The following is a 19,384-nucleotide window of genomic DNA, read 5'->3' on the forward strand; positions in this document are numbered from 1 at the left end:
TTGTATGTAAAAAAAGGATCAAGAAGCTGACGTGTATTCTTGGAACTAGAATTTACAAATTTATCAATTGGTGTTTTAGAAGATTTCTAAGACTAGTATGAGGTTTTGATTTTAATTCAGAGAATGACACTTGCAATCTCTTTTCCCTCGCAAAATATGCATTAATTCCTGTTTTTCTTTGCAGGAGTTGGTGATGAAGTAGGTGAAGATGAAGTAGTTTGTGAAATTGAAACTGATAAAGTTAGTAATAGTTTTGATTGTTCCTTGTAAATTGCTTTTTCCCTGTTTTTTAAAATTAAATCTCTGAGATTTCTTCAATATAACTGTCAGCTAACAAATAATTTGTTCCTTAATATTCCAGTATTCTAGTGGGGAAAGCTTTAATCTATTCCCAGATTGCTTCAAACCAAGAATTATGAAGGTTTGAATAAAGGACTGAGGCTCCTTAGTAGGGATTCAGATGACAGAGCCAGTAGAACGATGGGGAATAAAGAGTCAATGTTTCATTTATCAGAAACCACAAGCCAGTTTTTCTGTGAATTCCTGATTATCTGTGGGTTTGCCGTATGAGTATTTTATTGTCATTTGTAAAACAAGCTTAGAAGATCTGTCTGCTGTGTTATTAGTTTGGATCTGATTTCTGAACCAACTCCCCCCCCGTCTTGAATACTGAACGTAAAGATATTTTTGTTTCTTAGTTGACTGCTAGAATCAAAAAGGTTGCAGAGAATTTCCGTGCTAACACTGAGAATCTGATCTGGTTAGGGTATAATTTCTGCAATAAATACTTTTTCTTTACAGACATCAGTGCAGGTCCCTGCACCGCATTCTGGTATCATTGAGGAGCTCCTGGTCCCTGACGGCGGTAAAGTGGAAGGAGGAACGCCTCTGTTTAAACTCAGGAAGACAGAAGGTGGAGTATCCTTTATATTACACAATGTTTTGAAAAACATCATAGGTTGAAATATGTTAAAATTTTTATTTTTGCTTTTCCAGGTGGTGCTGTAAAGACCAAGCCAGCAACCCCCTCTGCTGCTAAAGCAGAAGCTCCAGTTCCACCTCCAACCACAGCGCCGCCACCGCCTCCACCTCCACCGCCACCTCCAGCAGCCACAGCAGGGGCAATTCCAACCACAATGCCGCCCGTGCCACCTGTACATGCACAACCCATGGACAGTAAACCCGGTAAGCTTTAAAAAAAACACCAGTAATTTCATACCTCAAAAATCTCATACTCCACTTTATATTAATGTCATTTCTTAAGCGGTGTCTTGCCATAAGATGCACAATGAGATCCTATACACTTACCTCAGTGGGTTGTACACACACCTGAGATTAAAGGTTGTGACTTCAAGTTCCACTCAGCGTCCCAAGCACAGTCAATTAGAGTGACATTCTGGTGTGGTCCTGAGAGAAAGCTATGACGTTAGAGGGCTGGGTGCTTGAAAGAATGTTAAACTAATGCCCATCTCTCAAGTGGATGTTTAAAAACAAATATCGTGACATTATGTCAGGGTGTAGCAGAGTGACCCAGTTTGTCAAGATTGTCAACCATCCTTCACATAACATCATTAAAAATCAAGATTATCTGGTTAATTGTCACATTTTGTTGTGATTTTTGTGCAAATTAGAACTCTCATATTCTATTTTTCTGTTGTGTACATACATCTATTGATGCTTCTGGACACATCTTCAGTGATGTTCCTGGAATTATCGGGTGTTTCAGGTCTTTCAACATCATACAACTGCCTCCAGGTGATCCAGCCGGGGCTGATCAGACCCCAGCTTGTGTCCAGATGGCTAGCTACTTATGACTCCATGGCTCCCCTCTTTTGAGCCACAGCCATCTTGAGGCCCTCTCTGCCGCATCGGTGGTACTGTGGATGGCTCTCCTCTTCCTCTCTCCCTCGATGCCCAAAATGCTGAAGGCTCTAACTAAAGAACGGGCTACAAATCCCCTACAACCAACCTCCACTGGGAGACACCTCGCTCTCCATCCAGCCTGCTGACAGTTGCTGACCAGTCCTGCGTACTTGGAGAGCTTCCTTTCAAAGGCCTCTTCCTTGCTATCTTCCCATGGGACTGTCAGCTCCAGCAGCACCACTTGCTTAGTAGACTCAGACACTAGGACAATGTCTGGTGGCAGGGTGGTGGCTGCGATATGGTTGGGGAACTTCAGCTGCCCTTCGGGGTCTGCCAACAGCTGCCAATCCCTTGCAGAGGTCAGAATTTTGTGCAAATTAGAGCTCTCATATTCTATTTTTCAAATATGATCACACTTCAAAAATATTTTGTCTTGGAATGTCCTGATTTCCTGAAACTTTCTCTATTAATGCAAAGCATTATTTTCCTTTTACAATGTATGTTTTTGGTGTCATTCATCAAAGGAACAACACTGAACCATATATAATGAGTTCACTTTTTCCCCAACCCCGTGCCTTATCATATAGCATTCTCCTTACTACTGCTTTGAACTGCCACTAAGATTATGCACTCAAGCCAGAGTGAAGCTTGAATTCCCAGCTTTTCAAATGAAGCAACTGTACTATTGACTGAAACAAGATAATGTAATAAAGCAGTGAAAACATAAGGTTGTTAATTTTAGCAAATCTTTTGCTGTATCTAGTAGTTCATAACACTCTTTGCAATCATGGATCACTAACTTGTAACTAGTAAATTTGCTAATGGCAGCATGGTTACAATTGTTTCTTTAAATGGAGTTTTGCTGTGTTATCTGCAAAATATGAGATGATATGCCCAGGATATAATTGAGGGTATAGCATATACGTAATTTCTAATATTGCCTTGTTGTACTGTTATTTTTGTTCCAGTATCAGCAGTGAAACCTACTGCAGCTCCTGTTGGACAGTTAGCTTCAGACATGGGATTCAAAGGTGACAGATCAGAGCATAGAGTAGGTATAATAAAATGCTGTCATAGCAATTGCATGTTATATACAGTATTTGGCATTGTATACAAATAGTATGAGTGATTGCATTGTTGATGTACTTGGATTGAAACTCTAAATGCTATTTTATCAGCTAGCAGATGAAATTTTTCCTGTGAAGCAGTTTCATTTTTTGTAGAATTCTTTGATAATCATGAAATTATTGCCTGGCTAACTTGGAAAAATGGGCTGTACATTTATTCAGTGAAAAAAAAAATCATCTTAGTAGTTTGTGGCTCTCTATTCTTAGAGCATTACATCACAGAAACAGGTCCTTCAGATGGATACAGTAAACAACTCCAACAGACACACAGGTAAAGTTCACCTGAAAGTCTGTCGAGGTCATCAACTGTATTCAGTGCTCTTGGTGCAGGCTCCTCTACATCAGGGAGAACTGATGTAGATTGGGGGAACCACTTCATCGAGCATCTCTCCTCTTTCCCTTTCTCCCATGGCCCACTCTCCTATCAGAATCTTTCTTCAGCCTTTACCTCTTCCACCTATTATCTCTCAGCTTCTCACTTTATCTTCCCCCTCCCCCGCATATACCTTCCCCCTCAACTGGTTTCACATATCACCTACAGTTTGTACTCCTTCTCCCCCCCACCCATCTTCCTATTCCGGCTTCTGCCCCTTCCTTTCCACTCTTGCTGAGCGATCTTGGTCCAAAAAAGTCAACTTTTTATTTCCCTCCATAGATGCTACCTGACCTGCTGAGTTCCTCCAGCATTTTGTGTGTGTTACTCCATATTTCCAGCAGCTGCAGAATCTCTTGTGTTTAGTATTTCACTGACTGTTACGTTAATGAGTCTTGGTAAAATGAAAACCACTGGACATTGAGGGGTAAACAATATTGGAGAGAGATGGTGCACATAGGAGGCCATTAATTGGAAATGGATTAGCCCAGTCACAAGGAATCACTGCAAGAGGTTTTCAACACAGTTTTCTGGAAGCATCACTTCATCTGCTTTATCGACTCATTCTTCTGAAATAGTCAAAAGTGGAGAACATCTATCCAGCATGTACTTCCTTTTAATTCAACCTAGCATGCTTTGCCCACCCCGTTTCATGATAGTAACAGCAGAACATGGAAAAAAATGCAAATGTGTTGTGCTTATAATTACACAAAGTTGAAGATGGTTATACCTTGTCTATGTGCATCAAAGCAAGGCAGTATTCAAACATGCGCAGTGCTGATGAAGGGTCTCAGCCCGAAACATCGACTGTGTGTTCCTCTCCAGAGATGCTGCCTGACCTGCTGCATTTTGTGTGTGTTACTCTGGATTTCCAACAGCTGCATAGTCTCTTTTGTTTATGGTATTCAAACAAGAGCTAATAAATGGCAAAAACACTTGTGTCATGCATGTTGCTGGAATTGTTCATCTCAGAAAAAGAACACATGGCGTTGACACTCATTTGCACTTTTACTGCTCTGATGGGTTCATAATTGACAAGGATCTAATTTTTTTGTCAAGTACATACTGTGTCAATGAGCCCACATTAATTGGGTGTCATGTGAACGGCCTACTTCCTGATTTTTCCACCATTAACAAGGCTCAAGTGAAGAGCATGATGGAATGCTGTTGTCCGGATAAGTGCAGTACAAACAATGCCCAAAAAATCCCAACATCCAAGGCAAAGTAAGCCATTTTACTGGCACCCCATTCATTTCTCTGTCCTTTTTCCATACATCTTCCCCCCCCCACACTACACATTCTTATAGTCCACTAATAGCATAGTTGTTACTTGTATTAAGTTCCTCCAGCAGCGCTTCCCAAGCTAGTAGAGCTGCTGCTCCAGCGACTTGGATTCAATCCTGACCTCTGCAGTTTGTGTGGAGTTTGCAAGTTGTCCCTCAGGGTGCTCCATTTTTCTCCCACTTTTCCAGGCCATGCGGATTGAAAGGTTATTTAGTCTTGGTAGGTTTGTGCAGATGGCGGCAGAACCTGGGATGAGTTAATGAGAATGTAAGGTGCATAGGTTTCGAGAAGAAATAGCAAATAGGATTATTCTGCAAAGTGGCATAGCCGATGATTGAAATAGCTTCCTTTATAATGTGGAAATATGGTGATCCCACAGTGTCTACCAGCAAGAAGGGTTGGTCTGTAGTCACTTGGGAGCCTAGCACCTCCATTTGTAATTTTTCCTCCTTTTAACATGCCACCCTGACTTTGCAAACATTGTACTGTTCTTTTATCATCATTGACTTAAAGTCCTGGATGTTTGTAACTAAAACTACTTTGATTGATGGAAAGAGCTAGGGAATTCAAGAAGGTTGTTGACCACCATTTTCTCACAGACAGTTAGGAATAAGCAGGAGACGGTAGTATAGCCAACAAGGCTCACATCCTGACATGATGAAGTCTCATTTCACATCACATCTGTGTGTCCTGGCTTCTATTGACATTCTTTGCAGTTCTCTTCATGTCCTTTGGCCTGTCAAATTTGGTACTTAATTCCAGCCTTGCAACCCTCCAGTTCTCACCTGCATTGGCCCTGCACTAGCTCTAAATTCTGGAATGCACCATATCTTTTCTCTTTCGGGATGCTTCATAAAACTTATTTTACTAAGCACTTGATTGTCTGCCTTAATGATATTATATGATGCAGTATCAAATTTTGTTTGTTACATCTCCCTTGAAACAACATGGGATGAAATAGATCAGGAAAGTTGCTATATTGCATGTGGAAGCTGTTGATTAATTAAAATGGAGTAATTCAGTAATTAACTTTCAAATTATTAGGTTAAAATGAATAGAATGCGACAGCGAATTGCACAGCGACTAAAGGAGGCTCAGAATACTTGTGCCATGCTGACGACATTTAATGAGATTGATATGAGGTAAGATGGATTCTGTACCTACAATCATCATAAGTGGTATAAGCATATAGCTGTAATTGTCATTTATTTAATAGGCTTATTTGTTTGATAAGAAAAACTAGTGTTTAATGTATGATTCATTGCTGACTTGTGTTAGACACAGGAAATTTTCCTACCTCTCGAATATTGGAGTTGTGAGATTCCATTGCAGTATTCACATTGACGCTCAGTACCAGTACGTTGCGACTCTTCAATAAGTGTTAGCCAGAACTGCTAAAACCTTTTTATGTTTTGCTTCTGGAAGCAGATGTAGAAAACTTGTCATCCTGTGTTGAAGGGCAAGAGTGGTAGTGAGTGATGTGTTTATACTTTTACACCCATTAATACCTCATATTTCAACTGTTCATAGCCAGCTTAACCTTTGCTGATGTGACCGGCTGGATGCTGTTGGGACACTCCATTATTTCTGTGGTCTGGTGAAATAGCTGAGGTTAACAGTTGTAGATTGTTAATCATTGTATCAAATCCATGCTTTATCATTTCAGGGCACAACAGTGTTGTCTTCCCCAATTTTGCTGCTGTGTCCTCTTCTCTCCCCTTTCTTGACCTTTGTCTTCCTATGAGTCTTGTGGAAAGGTTGTACACAGAAGGTTACAGGGCAATGTGTTGGCTTTAAATTGAAAGTAACTCTGCTACACCTTGAAATTTAATTAGGGAATTTTCTTCCAATGCCTGTAAACCCTACGCCAAACTGAAAAATAATCTCCACTTAATGACAAACGTGTAAATATTTGTTCCTAAAGTGCTTTTTGTTGTCAGTTGCACCGACTGCCCCATGTTAATTTGAGAAAATATTTGTCTCTTGTGTTAGAAATAATGCTTTTAGCATTTCTTTTAAGGGTCTAATAAACCAGTTTTGGTTACAGCTCTTCAGGATCGTGTTGTGTAACAACCTATTTAAACAGATTAGTGAAGAATGCATTTTGTAAGACTAACATCTGCATGGAGACTGAAGAGAAGGAGGGAAGAGATGAAGGAGAGAGATAAACCCCCAAGGGAGAAGCTCGGTCTTCAAATAAAAGCAGTTTAATGATGAGGCAATGGAATTTTGATATTGTTAGACTAAAAGATTTTATCATTTCTGGCTCCTTTTCTTGTGTTCTTGCATCTTGGGGATGCATAATAGTGTTAGTTAAGTAATCCTAGATATAATGAGCTTAAGTGCAGGAAAACAAACAGGGTTAAGGGGAAAACACAGATATAGATGCCTTTTATTTGGTCAGTGAGCACACTATCCACTTTCACTGGCTTTTAACTCTTTCATTGCTAGTTTTATTTGAAATATCTAACCAGTGAGAAAACACATGTACTTTCTGCAGGAAACTCTGCCTTCTATAGATTTCACTTTGTTTGGAACACCTTTGCACCATTTATGTGAAACAGCAGCATCAAATTTTTCAAAACCACATTGTGAGGCCAGCAGGTCCATATTTTTCTGCATTTGTAGCATACCAATTCTTTGTTGTTGCTTATGGGTGTGATTAGAAATTCATGATTTATGGCATGGCCAAGCTGTGTATCTTTTTGGACAGATGAAAACTGTCGAAATGAGAGGACTTTGTTTCCCAGAATTCTATTTCTATGTCCTACTGAGCCAAGAGAGGATAAAAACCTCCATGAATGTCGTCTGGGATTTCCATGCTGCCTCTGTCCAGTCCTCACTCTTACGGTTTGATGTGACATTTGTACGTCCATTAGAAATTGTGCTGTGTACGAGTGGCATAAAAATCTTATCAAAATTGTGTTTGACATTTAAAATGAATAGGTTCTCAATATCATTTGTGTATGTCAGAAATTTCAGGGTTCATTCATACTTGCCTCCCTCCCACATAGGGCTGTGTGCCTATATAAAGAGTCTTTCAGGTAGTTGAATTATATAGACAAATCTAGATTTTAATCATGACTTGGTTGGTGTACCTGATTCTATTGATCTGTAAAATAAAGTCTCTTGTAATGGATATAGAGGATTAGTTTTTTCCCATAATCTTAAATATAATGTGATATTACAGATTGCCATCTTCAGTTGCCCCTCCCCCACCACCAGACATTTTTCTTGCATTGCAGGGTGTCTATTTTGCAAATAAATAGTATTAAGTTGGCTGAGCAGTTTAATGATTGCTAACTCTGTGCCCCGCAGATGGTGAGAGAGGAGAAATAAAATCATGAGTTGTAAAGGTGTATCACAACCGTCATCAGTGTAATGACACAAGTTCTCTTTGAGTCTGAAAATGTGAAGGGCAGTGCAATTTGCTGTGGGGCAGAGGAAACAAAAAAGCAATGATTCTGCTTGGGTGAGATGGAATGAAATTGTAGTGCTGGAGTCACTATATGTTCATTGAAAGCCTAAAGCTAATTTCCGTGCAGCCACATAAAAAAGTAAGGGTCCTGAACAATTATAAAAGGCATTCAGGTGATAACGAACTCTTCGGTTGTCCACGAAATCCAATGACGACGTCCACTCCTTTAACGGTGAGATCTTTGACTACTAGACAACGGAGTGACCTGTTGGGGCACCCTTTGAGAGAAGGGTAGTGCAGTCTGATGTGACCAGAATGAACATTAAATTTTCCTGAATGCTATTGGTATCGCTTTGCTTTGGAAATTGAAGAAGAAAACCTCAGTTTATTAAAGAAGAACAACGTGTAGCAAAGCAAATATAGCTGCTCCTCATTTAACGAAGGACACTTGATGGCATCATTTCTAGTTTATCTGCTACCCTTGCGCCTCTTGTTGTCATTCTGGAGACATGCAGCCCTTTCATTCCCCGTCTCTTCATCTCTTCTGCAGTTTGTTCTTTGCCTCTGATCCTGGAGACGTGCATGCCTCTCCTCCTCTGTCTGTTCTTCTCTCATCTTTTTTTGTCCTGACTCTTTGATCCTGGAGTCGTGCGGCCCTGGCCTCATCCGATTCTTGTTCTCTCCCTCTCCTTGCCGCTTCCTGATGACGTTTGGCGTCATCTCTTGACCATAATGTCCCCCTTCCCTTTCCACGCAGCAAAATTAGGCTGACCTTTTTCTTTTACCCTAATGCTGGATAGAAGATACGAAGCACTAACACCAAAGGATGCTGATTATTCTTGATGATGTGGTTGGCGCTCTCCTAAATGGACATGATATAGTCACCGCTGTCCTTTGACTGCAGCAAAGGGTTTTATGGGTGTCTCGAAGTATGTCATTACAATAAGATCTAATTATCTCTTATTGACGGGTGGCAGTTAGATCTGCCCCGATCCTGCACATGCTGATGATGATTAGCAGAATGTGACCGCTCGAAATGGAGCTGCCCTGCCCTTTTGCTCCGGTAGGTGTCACTGCTGAGGTTGGCCTTGCGCATGCGTCGGGCTGTCGCGTCCTGATTTCCATGATGGCCGATTGGGTCTCAGGTGAAAGCCAGCCTGTTGACTTTTGGCGAATGAGCAATTTTATACGAATATATAACCCCGAACTTTGCCTGCATTCTGTAAGTTAGTGCATTTTAATTCGATTGAGCCGAAAAAAGTGCCGCTGTAATGCACCGTTTGCGATAATTGGAGGTCACAAACAGACAGACAGAACATGAGAGTTTTAGTAGTATATAGATACAGTCCTATTCTTGGCCCACAAGCTCTATTGCAGGTGGGACATGTATATGTGGTAGTGATGGTAGTGGTGGCAACCCTGGCTGCATTTCTCCTGCCTCTCTTCTGTCTTCTGGTTGTTCTTTCCATCTCCAGAACACGAACCCCGTCCCTACACAGCTGTCACCAAGTGGTACGGTCAGCAGCAACATCCTCCAGGTCCTCGGGTCTGATCTTGCACTTCCTTAAAGCATTCTTCATCTGATCCTTATAGCGCTTCTTCGACCCTCCAGCTGAGCATCGACCATGATGTAGCTGGCCATATGCACTCTGTGGGGTAGCTGACATGGGGGCATCCTTATCAGGTGCCCCAGCCACTGCAGCTGACGCTGGGTGATCATGGCCTCAATACTCCTGCAGTTGGTCTTTACAAGTATTTCAGTGTGAGGCACCCGCTCACGCCAGGTAATTCCCAGGATGCGCTGGAGGCAGCTTATGTGGAAGCTCTCCAAGGACTTAATGTGACGGCTATAGATTACCCAAGCTTCACAGCTATAAAGGAGGGTGGTGACACAGACTGCTTGGTATATGGCGACCTTTGTGGAGGGACGAAGGCTCCTGTTCTGAAAGACTGTAGGCCGAGGTCTCCCAAAGACAGCTGATGTCTGTTTAATGTGGCTCTGGATATTGTTGTCAAAAATGCCGCTATCCGCAGAGAGAATGCTCCCCAGATATTTGAAAGATGGCACTACTGACAGCTTTTCATCACCACCAGTGAAGGTAGGTAGAGTGGGTGGGACACTGGTACTCCATTGGCAAACCCCTTCTGTCTTGGTGGCATTGACAGTCAGCCCCATCCTGCTCTACGCTCTCACCGCCACAGCAAGGACAGTCTGAAGATCCTTCGGAGTATGGGCCACAAGAGCACAGTTGTCTGCATACTGCAGCTCCAGGACCCGCTCTCTACGGAGTTTGGTGGTTGCGTGGAGCCTCCTGATGTTCAAGAGGTTGCCATCTAATCCGACGTTCATTGCCACACCGCTGCTGTCTTCAATTTCGTTGTGGAGAAGCTTGGTAACACACAAGAGGAAGATGTTAAGGAGCACTGGCGCTAGCACACACCCCTGCCTCACCCCGTGTGTACAAGGAAGGGCTTGGACTGTTGTCCTCCTATGGTCACCCGAGCAGTCATCCCATTGTGGAACTGGCGGAGGATGTTAACAAGTTTATTGGGACAGCCAAACCTAAGGAGGACATCCCATAAGAGCTCTCTTTGCACAGTGTCGAATGCCCTGGAGGGGTTGACAAAGGCCATAAATAGGTCCTGATGTTGCTCCCGACACTTTTCCTGAAGCTGCCGGGCTGTAAAGATCATGTCGATCATGCTCCTGTTCTTCCTAAATCCACACTGCAATTCAGGCAGCATTGACTCAGTGAGGTTGCTAATGAGTCTTTGAAGCATCACCTTAGCCAGGACCTTTCCAGCAACAGAAAGGAGTGATATGCCCCTACTATTGCCGCAGATGGCCTTGTCACCCTTGTTCTTATAAGTGACAACGATGTTTGCATTTTCCCATTGCTGTGGGATGTTCTCATCAGTCCAGGCCTTGGTGATGTACTGGTAGAGGGTACGCATACACATGTACCCTCCGTTCTTCAGTAACTCAGCAGGGATATTGTCAGTGCCAGGGGACTTGTTCTTAAGGGAATGGACAGCTGACAGAATCTCCTGGAAGGTTGGTGGTAGACTGAGGTCATGGATAGGAGGAGGTTCAGGCAGTTCGTCCAGGATGGTGGGGTCTGCATCAGAAGGCTGTTAAAATGCTCTGCCCACCTCAGCAGAATGGTATTCTGATTCTTCAGAAGTGTTAGACCATCTGCTGTTTTCAGGGGAGTAACACATTGATTTATTGGGCTGTAGATGGTTTTGACAGCATTGTAAAAATTATGCATGTTATTATTATTGGCAAAGGACTGGATTTCATGTGCCTTTTCAGTCCACCACTCATTTTCTGTGGCCCGTACTGCCTTTTGCACTTTCCTCCAAGCTGCCTGCCAATGCTGTCTGATGCTGGTAGATGACGGGTTGTCTAAAGTTGCCCGGTGTGCTTTGTGCATGTCCTTAAGCAAGTTGTGGATGGTGTCTGAGTTAATGTCAGACCAGTCTTGGTGGTTCCTGCTCTTATGACCGATGGATTGGGCTGCTGCCTCATAGAGCGCAGAGCTGATATAGGTCCACTGTTGTTCCATGGTATTTTCTGAGCTCTGACAAGGTTCCAACTCCCGTAGTTTCTCAGCTAGGGTGCATCGAAACTCACTTCTTGCTTCTGTGTTTCTCAGGGGGTTGCAATTTAGCCGCTTTTTATTGGGTTTACTGCACTATTATCAAAAGCACACTTCTGCAATGAGCTTAAGTATTTTGTGTAGATCGTACTACTGAGCTTTCTGAAAGTTTAATGATACAGTGGCATACAAAAGTTTGGGCACCCCGGTCAAAATTTTGTTACTGTGAATAGTTAAGTGAGTAGCAGATGAACTGATCTCCAAAAGTCGTAAAGTTAAAGATGAAACATTCTTTTCAACATTTTTAAGCAAGATTAATGTATTATTTTTGTTTTGTACAATTTTAGAGTGGGGAAAAAAAAGGAAAGGAGCACCATGCAAAAGTTTGGGCACCCCAAGAGATTTGAGCTCTCTGATAACTTTTACTAAGGTCTCAGACCTTAATTAGCTTGTTGGGCTATGGCTTGTTCACAGTCATCATTAGGAAAGGCCAGGTGATGCAAATTCCAAAGCTTTATAAATACCCTGACTCCTCAAACTTTGTCCCAACAATCAGCAGCCATGAGCTCCTCTAAGCAGCTGCTTAGCACTCTGAAAATTAAAATAAATGATGCCCACAAAGCAGGAGAAGGCTATAAGAAGATAGCAAAGCGTTTTCAGGTAGCCATTTCCTCAGTTTGTAATGTAGTTAAGAAATAGCAGTTAATAAGAATGGTGGAGGTCAAGTTGAGGTCTGGAAGACCAAGAAAACTTTCCGAGAGAACTGCTCGTAGGATTGCTAGAAAGGCAAATCAAAACCCTTGTTTGACTGCAAAAGACCTTCAGGAAGATTTAGCAGACTCTGGAGTGGTGGTGCACTGTTCTACTGTGCAGCAACACCTGCACAAATATGACCTTCATGGAAGAGTCATCAGAAGAAAACCTTTCCTGCGTCCTCACCACAAAATTCAGCGTCAGGTGTTTGCAACGGAACCTCTAAACAAGCCTGATGCATTTTGGAAACAAGTCCTGTGGACTGATGAAGTTAAAATAGACCTTTTTGGCCGCAATGAGCAAAGGTATGTTTGGAGAAAAAAGGGTGCAGAATTTCACGAAAAGAACATCTCCAACTGTTAAGCACGGGGGTGGATCGATCATGCTTTGGGCTTGTGTTGCAGCACGTGGCACGGGGAACATTTCACTGGTAGAGGAAGAATGAATTCCATTAAATATCAGCAAATTCTGGAAGCAAACATCACACCATCTGTAAAAAAAAGCTGAAGATGAAAAGAGGATGGCTTCTACAACAGGATAATAATCCGAAACACACCTCAAAATCCACAGTGGACTACCTCAAGAGGCGCAAGCTGAAGGTTTTACCATGGCCTTCATAGTCCCTTAACCTAAACATCATCGAAAATCTGTGGATAGACCTCAAAAGAGCAGTGCATGTAAGACGGCCCAAGAACCTCACAGAACTAGAAGCCTTTTGCAAGGAAGAATGGGCAAAAATCCCCCAAACAAGAATTGAAAGACTCTTAGCTGGCTACAGAAAACGTTTACAAGCTGTGATACTTGCCAAAGGGGGTGTTACTAAGTACTGACCATGCAGGGTGCCCAAACTTTTGCTTCAGGCCTTTTCCTTTTTTGTTATTTTGAAACTGTAAAAGATGGAAATAAAAAAGTAAACTTGCTTAAAATATTAAAGAAATGTGTCATCTTTAACTTTATGCCTTTTGGAAATCAGGTCATCTTTTACTTGCTTAGCTATTCACAGTAACAGAAATTTTGACCAGGGGTGCCCAAACTTTTGCATGCCACCAGATTTTGTGACACAAGATCTGTGATGTGTAGTTTGTTAATGTAGGATTGGCGCTGAGCAATTGTTAAGCTGAAAGTCATTAGTGAAAAATAAAAGTTGATAATAAGTTTATTAAAATAAATGTAGAGAATGAAGGCAGAAGATCTGGTGCTTTATATTGAGCAGCTCAGTGTAGCTTGAGACCAGAAAATATTTCAATTCTATTTATTATTGTCTTAAGGTTTATATAACAAAGGACTAAACAAAATAAAAATTTAGCACCTCTCAAGGTGGGAGAAATTGCTAATATCTATGAAGGAGTAGGCTTTAGGGGTGACAGACCTATTTCTACGATATATAGTCTGTTCTATCTCAGTTTTATAAACCTTAAAGTTTATTTAGAAGCCATTTCCGAGTATTTGTTACTTTTGAGGTTTGAGGGAAGAAAGGAAACTCCGTCTAATTTCAGTCTTTCTGCTCCACATATGCTTGTAAACTCTTGTCTAACCTTCCATTTGTAGTGATGTTATCCTTGATTTTTTTTCTTCAAAAGGCTCATACGATTCACAGAGAAAATTCCATAATTGCTCAACATGTAATCAACATTTCAGATAAAAGTAAGGATGATTGCACACAATTAGAGATGTTTTGGAAATCTAATTGAATTCTGAAAAACTAGGTGCTCTAACCTAGTGGAATTATTAATAGATCTGTATTTGTAATGTTTTTTTGAACACGCTGCTTGCACTTTTGACTTGAAGTGAATTCTGACAATGTCGTTGTACCTAAAATATTGGCTATTCTTTCCAGAAATGCTTACAGCATATTTTTACTGTTGTTTCCATCTAGATTGTTTGTAACAATGGCATTTTTTTCACGATTTTGTTCAGTTCTGAGTTGGTTTCTTGTGGATCTGTTAAATTGGGTTGTTCACCTTCCTCTATTGTGTACTAACCTAGCAGTTTTTAAACGTAGCAGTTTTCTTTTAGGAAAATGTCCACATTGACTGACTGTTTATAAATATTTAACAGCACTCACTGCTTGGCATTCTTGTATAAGAAACGTGGAAAATGGAGAATGTTTAAACTTTGGTTTGATGATCAAGAATATCTTATACTTGTATCTATATGTCTTCATGCATTATCTTGTGTTAGTAGAGCTTTGCCTCCTGTGATTTTGTAGCAGCTTACTCTGGTCAGCACTATTTGTAGTTTATGTTGTTGTTGAAAGAAAATTGTTTTTCTTTTCTTTGCAGCAATATCCAAGAAATGAGAACTTTGCATAAAGAAACCTTCCTCAAGAAACACAACTTGAAGCTGGGCTTCATGTCTGCATTTGTTAAGGCAGCCAGTTTTGCACTGCAGAATCAGCCAGTGGTAAACGCTGGTGAGTGAAAAATACAGGTTGACTTTCACTAATCCGACTACCTGTAATCCGGTTCCTTCGATAATCCGCACTGATTTCAAATTCTCCGCGCAACTGTAATTTCAAGTTTTCCGGGCCACCGTACCAATCTGCTGCGCATTGTTTTGGTTGCGCTTGATTGGTTCACGTGTTGGCACGCGCTTGTCAGCACAGACAGGCTGCTTGTTTTCCTGAATTTATTAATATCATTTGCATGAGGTGCGGCCGCCCAGCACCTGCCTGTCGGTCCGGTTCCACCTTTTCGCCCGCCTGCCGGCAGTCACGCACTGCCCTCCAGCATCGCCCGGCCAGCGCTCCATTCTCTTCTGTCCACGACCTCAGATCAGACGTGGTGACCCACTGAATTTAAGTATTTTACTAAGTGGAGGAAAAGAAACTAACAAGGATTCCCTCAGTAACTGCGAGTGCAATGTAGTCTTTGGGGTAACTGCAAGTCTGTGTCTTTGCTATCGCTTAGCTCATGCTTGACTGCTGGTAGTGGAGGTGCTTTATTTTTTGCCGGTGGGGAGGGGGGATTGTTGCTCACCGCCGCTTACGCGCAGGAGGGATGGGAGTGGGGGGGGGTGGATCTTAGGGGTTCTAACATTTAACTGTTGTTCATTCTTTGGGGCATTCCTCTGTTTTCGTAGATAGTTGTGAAGAAAAAGCATTTCAGGATGCATATTGTATACATTTCTCTGACATTAAATGAACCTTCGAATCCTTTGATATTTTAAAGCTATAATGAGGTGGTTAGCTATTGCTTAATGTGATTCTCCTGTAATCCGGCATTTTTGCTAATCCGGCACTCCTCAGGTCCCAATGGTGCCGGATTATAGAAGGTCGACCTGTAATTGACGGGACCATATATCGGTGCACATATTTGAGTAGTAAAGCAGGAAGGATTATTGATTCAGTGGTTTTAAATGAAGAACAATTGGGTGACTCTTGGTCAGTAGAATTTAAGAAAGAATTAGTCAGAAAATGACATTAATAGTCATCTGAAATCTTCCCAGTTATTTACATAGGGATAAATGTAAATTAAAAAAAACTCCCCATTCTCTTAGTAAACAAAAAGCTGCCAGTATTTGACAATGAGAAACCTTGAATGAAAGTGAACAGTGGTAATGTACTGATTCAGGATTAACTCTCAACAAGATACAAAAACTGAAGTCAAATAAACTGTAGAATCTGGAAATCTATGGTAAAAACAGCAAATACCAGAGTACTGATGAATGCATAGAACATAGAATAGTACAGCACAGTACAGCCCTTTGGCCCACAATGTTGTGCCGACCCTCAAACCCTGCCTCCCATATAACCCCCCCCCCACCTTAAATTCCTCCATATACCTGTCTAGTAGTCTCTTAAACTTCACTAGTGTATCTGCCTCCACCACTGGTGGCAATGATGTTTGACTTGAAACATCAACTATTTCTCTTTCCACTCATGTTGCCACACCTGAGTTTTTGCAGCATATTTTGTTTTTATTTCAGACAGCTATAATGTTCAGTTTATTGCTGAAACTTGATATGCAACCTGCACCATGCACCAGCATATTTTCATTATTTTTCCTGTTCATTGCTATAAAATGGAATGTCAATCTTTAATATTCTTGTATTTTATTTTGAAAAAAATGCGCAACTCTTGCTTCGGCTAGCGGCTTAATATAGGGGGTGATAACCCCCGCCTCGGCCAAATTTAACAAATCTTGTTTGGGTGGTTGTCCCTTGTCACAACTCAGCACCTCGAAATAACAAACAGTACACAATATGCGATTAAACGATTAAGCTCGATAATTCTTACTTTGACTATCTGGTTAGTATAGAAAAGGAAAAAAAGGGCCCAATCTTATTAAACAATCTGTTGCGCAAAGTTGGAGCTCACTAATAGGTCGATCTTCCACCATTGACCTCCTCCAATCGTCACTGTCCTTCAGACCCTCACTGCAAGTCCACCCCATCTGGCGGTCTACCAAATCTCTCCATTCTTCTGTCCTCATCTCTCCCTGGCAAATAGACCGCGAAGATCTGTCTTCCAGCTTCACAAGACAGAGCAATGTTCTCCTAATTGGCTAACATGCATACCACAGTCCTACTATCTCCAGCCAAAACCCAAACATTGCTGCTACAGAGAAACCATTACCTCAGCAGTGAACATTACAGAGAGGCCATTACATTACCGGTGAATCCTTACAGCGTGTTACACTCCCCCCCCACCCCCCCCACCCCCCCACCAAACTTAATCATGTCCTCATGATGTTGAAATAATTCGTCAAGTCGACCCTTCCTGCAAAACACAAAACCCAATCCAGGTGCAAAAGGCAGTGACATAGCTCCAAAAAACGGTAGAGATTACGCCCTATTCCCCTGGTGCTACATAGGCCAGCCTATCCAGTGGTCTCCCAATTCCCTGAGACCTCTGTACCTCCTTACTACTGGGGATACTTCTGGTCTACCTGGTGAGTCCTCTCCCAACCTATCACTTGTGCCCCCTGTGACTCGGAGCCCGCTGTCCCGTGTCCAGGCCCCGCTTCCTCTCCTTTCAGGGTCCTGCTGTAACCCAGGCTGCCCACAGATAGACGCCCCCCCCCCCCCCCACTTCACCTGACTCAGCGGGAGAAGGGCCAGGAGTCTCTTCCTCAATCACTGGGGAGTTAGCGAAACGCAGCATATACCACACATCCAAGTCCTCATCCTCCGAATCAGTATCCCTCTCAGGGGTGGGGGCTGGCCTAACCTCGCCTGTTGGGGGCCCGGTAGTCCCCCCGCGTGTCCAAAGAGTCCTCTTACTAGGTGTAGGCTCCAAGTTGAGCTCTGGGTCTACCGGCACCTCTTGACCCAGGGGCAACAGGTGGGTCCGATGGAGAATCTTGACAGGCCCTTCCCATCCTCGGGTTTCACCCGGAAAACTGATAGGTTTGGCATCTGACTCTCCACCACATAGGGCGTAGCCACCCAGCGGTCAGCCAACTTGTGCTTTCCAGGTAGCCCCAAATTCCTTATGAGGACCCGGTCTCCCGACAGGAGTTGGGACAACCTCACCTTTCAATCATACCTTTTCTTATTTCCTTGATTCTGCTGGGCAGCCGCGACCCCAGCTAATTCATAAGCCCTTTTCAACTCTCTTCTCATGTCAGACACATACTTAGTTAAGTCTTCAGTGGTAAGTCACCCTCGTCAGTCTCAAAACTAAGGTCAGTGGACAACCTTGCCTCGCGCCCAAACATCAGATAATATTGTGAGGCAAGGTTGCCTGTTGACCTTTGTTTTACCTAGTAGCTTCATTTCTCGTACAATTATAACTGTGAACCAGATGCCCAATATGTTGACTCCACCTGCTCTTCTTGCTGATCTCCAGGGTCCGGAGCATGTCTAGCAAGGTCCAGTTAAACCTCTCTGGCTGGGGGTGATAGGGCGTGGTCCTCTACCTCTGGACTCCAAGCATGCCCAGTAACTCACGGATGAGTCTGCTCTCGAAATCTCATCCCTGATCACTACATATTTGCCTGGGAAGGCCATAATAAATGAAATACTTCTCCCATAACACCTTTGCCACTGTAGATACCCTCTGGTCTTTGGTAGGAAAAGCCTGAGCATATCTGGTGTAATGGTCCGAGATGACTAAGACATTCGCCGTGTTGCTGGCTTTGGGTTCTATTGACAGGAAATCCGTAAGTCCATACACACCAGGTCCAGAGGCCCCGCACCCTACAGGTGGGACAAGGGAGCAGCCCGCGTAGGCAGTGTCTTCCGTCGTATGCATCGAATGCATGACTTGCAGTGTTCTTCGACCTCCGACTTCATTCAGCGCCGATAAAACCGGTCTCTGAGCAATCCATAGGTCTCTTCCACCCTCAAATGTCCAGAATCATCATGAAGTGATTTCAACGCCATCCTCCGATACTGCCGGGCAGAACCAGCTGGCAACGCCGGGGTCGGTCTGGGGGTGATGTGACCCGGTATAAGATCTGTTTTTTCAACTCCACTGAGGCCATTCTCGTAGTAATGGAGGCACGGATGCTACCCAAATGGTACTAATGCACGGATCATCTTGCTGAGCAGCAGCCACTTTTCCCAGAACTCAATTTCGGCAGCTGATTTGTCTTCAGAGCATTCAGGTTACAATAAACTTGGGGGATGGCGTCATCAGAAGCTCTGAATTGATCCACTGCTCGATCTGGCCTCTCCTATTCCTCTGCCTTCACAGTGATGGCAAACTGACACATGGCCTTCACCCCAGGGGCAGGAACGCTCTCCCGCTCCTCGTCTTTGTCCAGTTCCCTCATGCGCCCGTTGGGACAAAGCATCAGCATCAATGTTCCTGCTTCCCAGCCAGTACTTCAGGCTGAAATCATAGGCAGACAACACCGCCAACCACCGATGGCCTGTGGCATCCGGTTTCGCTGAGGTCAGGATATAAGTTAGAGGGTTGTTGTCCATCCTCATCTCAAACTTGGCCCCAAGAGATAGTCACTCAACTTATCCACCACCGCCCACTTCAATGCCAGAGATTCCAACTTGTGCGTGGGAT

General features: G+C 43.0%; 1 protein-coding gene across 5 annotated transcripts in view; it reads left to right on the plus strand.

The window, feature by feature from the left end:
- dlst (dihydrolipoamide S-succinyltransferase) overlaps positions 1–19,384 on the plus strand; it is a 64,430-nt gene that overhangs the window by 24,906 nt on the left and 20,140 nt on the right. For all 5 annotated transcript variants that reach the window (XM_072274007.1, XM_072274016.1, XM_072274025.1 and 2 more), the window contains 6 exons: positions 185–240; positions 802–913; positions 997–1,185; positions 2,832–2,914; positions 5,692–5,789; positions 14,703–14,833. In XM_072274007.1, the coding sequence (XP_072130108.1) occupies positions 185–240; positions 802–913; positions 997–1,185; positions 2,832–2,914; positions 5,692–5,789; positions 14,703–14,833 (669 nt within the window). The remainder of the gene's footprint in view (positions 1–184; positions 241–801; positions 914–996; positions 1,186–2,831; positions 2,915–5,691; positions 5,790–14,702; positions 14,834–19,384) is intronic.

This window comes from Mobula birostris, chromosome 1 (genome assembly GCF_030028105.1).
Source record: "Mobula birostris isolate sMobBir1 chromosome 1, sMobBir1.hap1, whole genome shotgun sequence".
In the NCBI taxonomy this organism is placed as follows: domain Eukaryota; kingdom Metazoa; phylum Chordata; class Chondrichthyes; order Myliobatiformes; family Myliobatidae; genus Mobula; species Mobula birostris.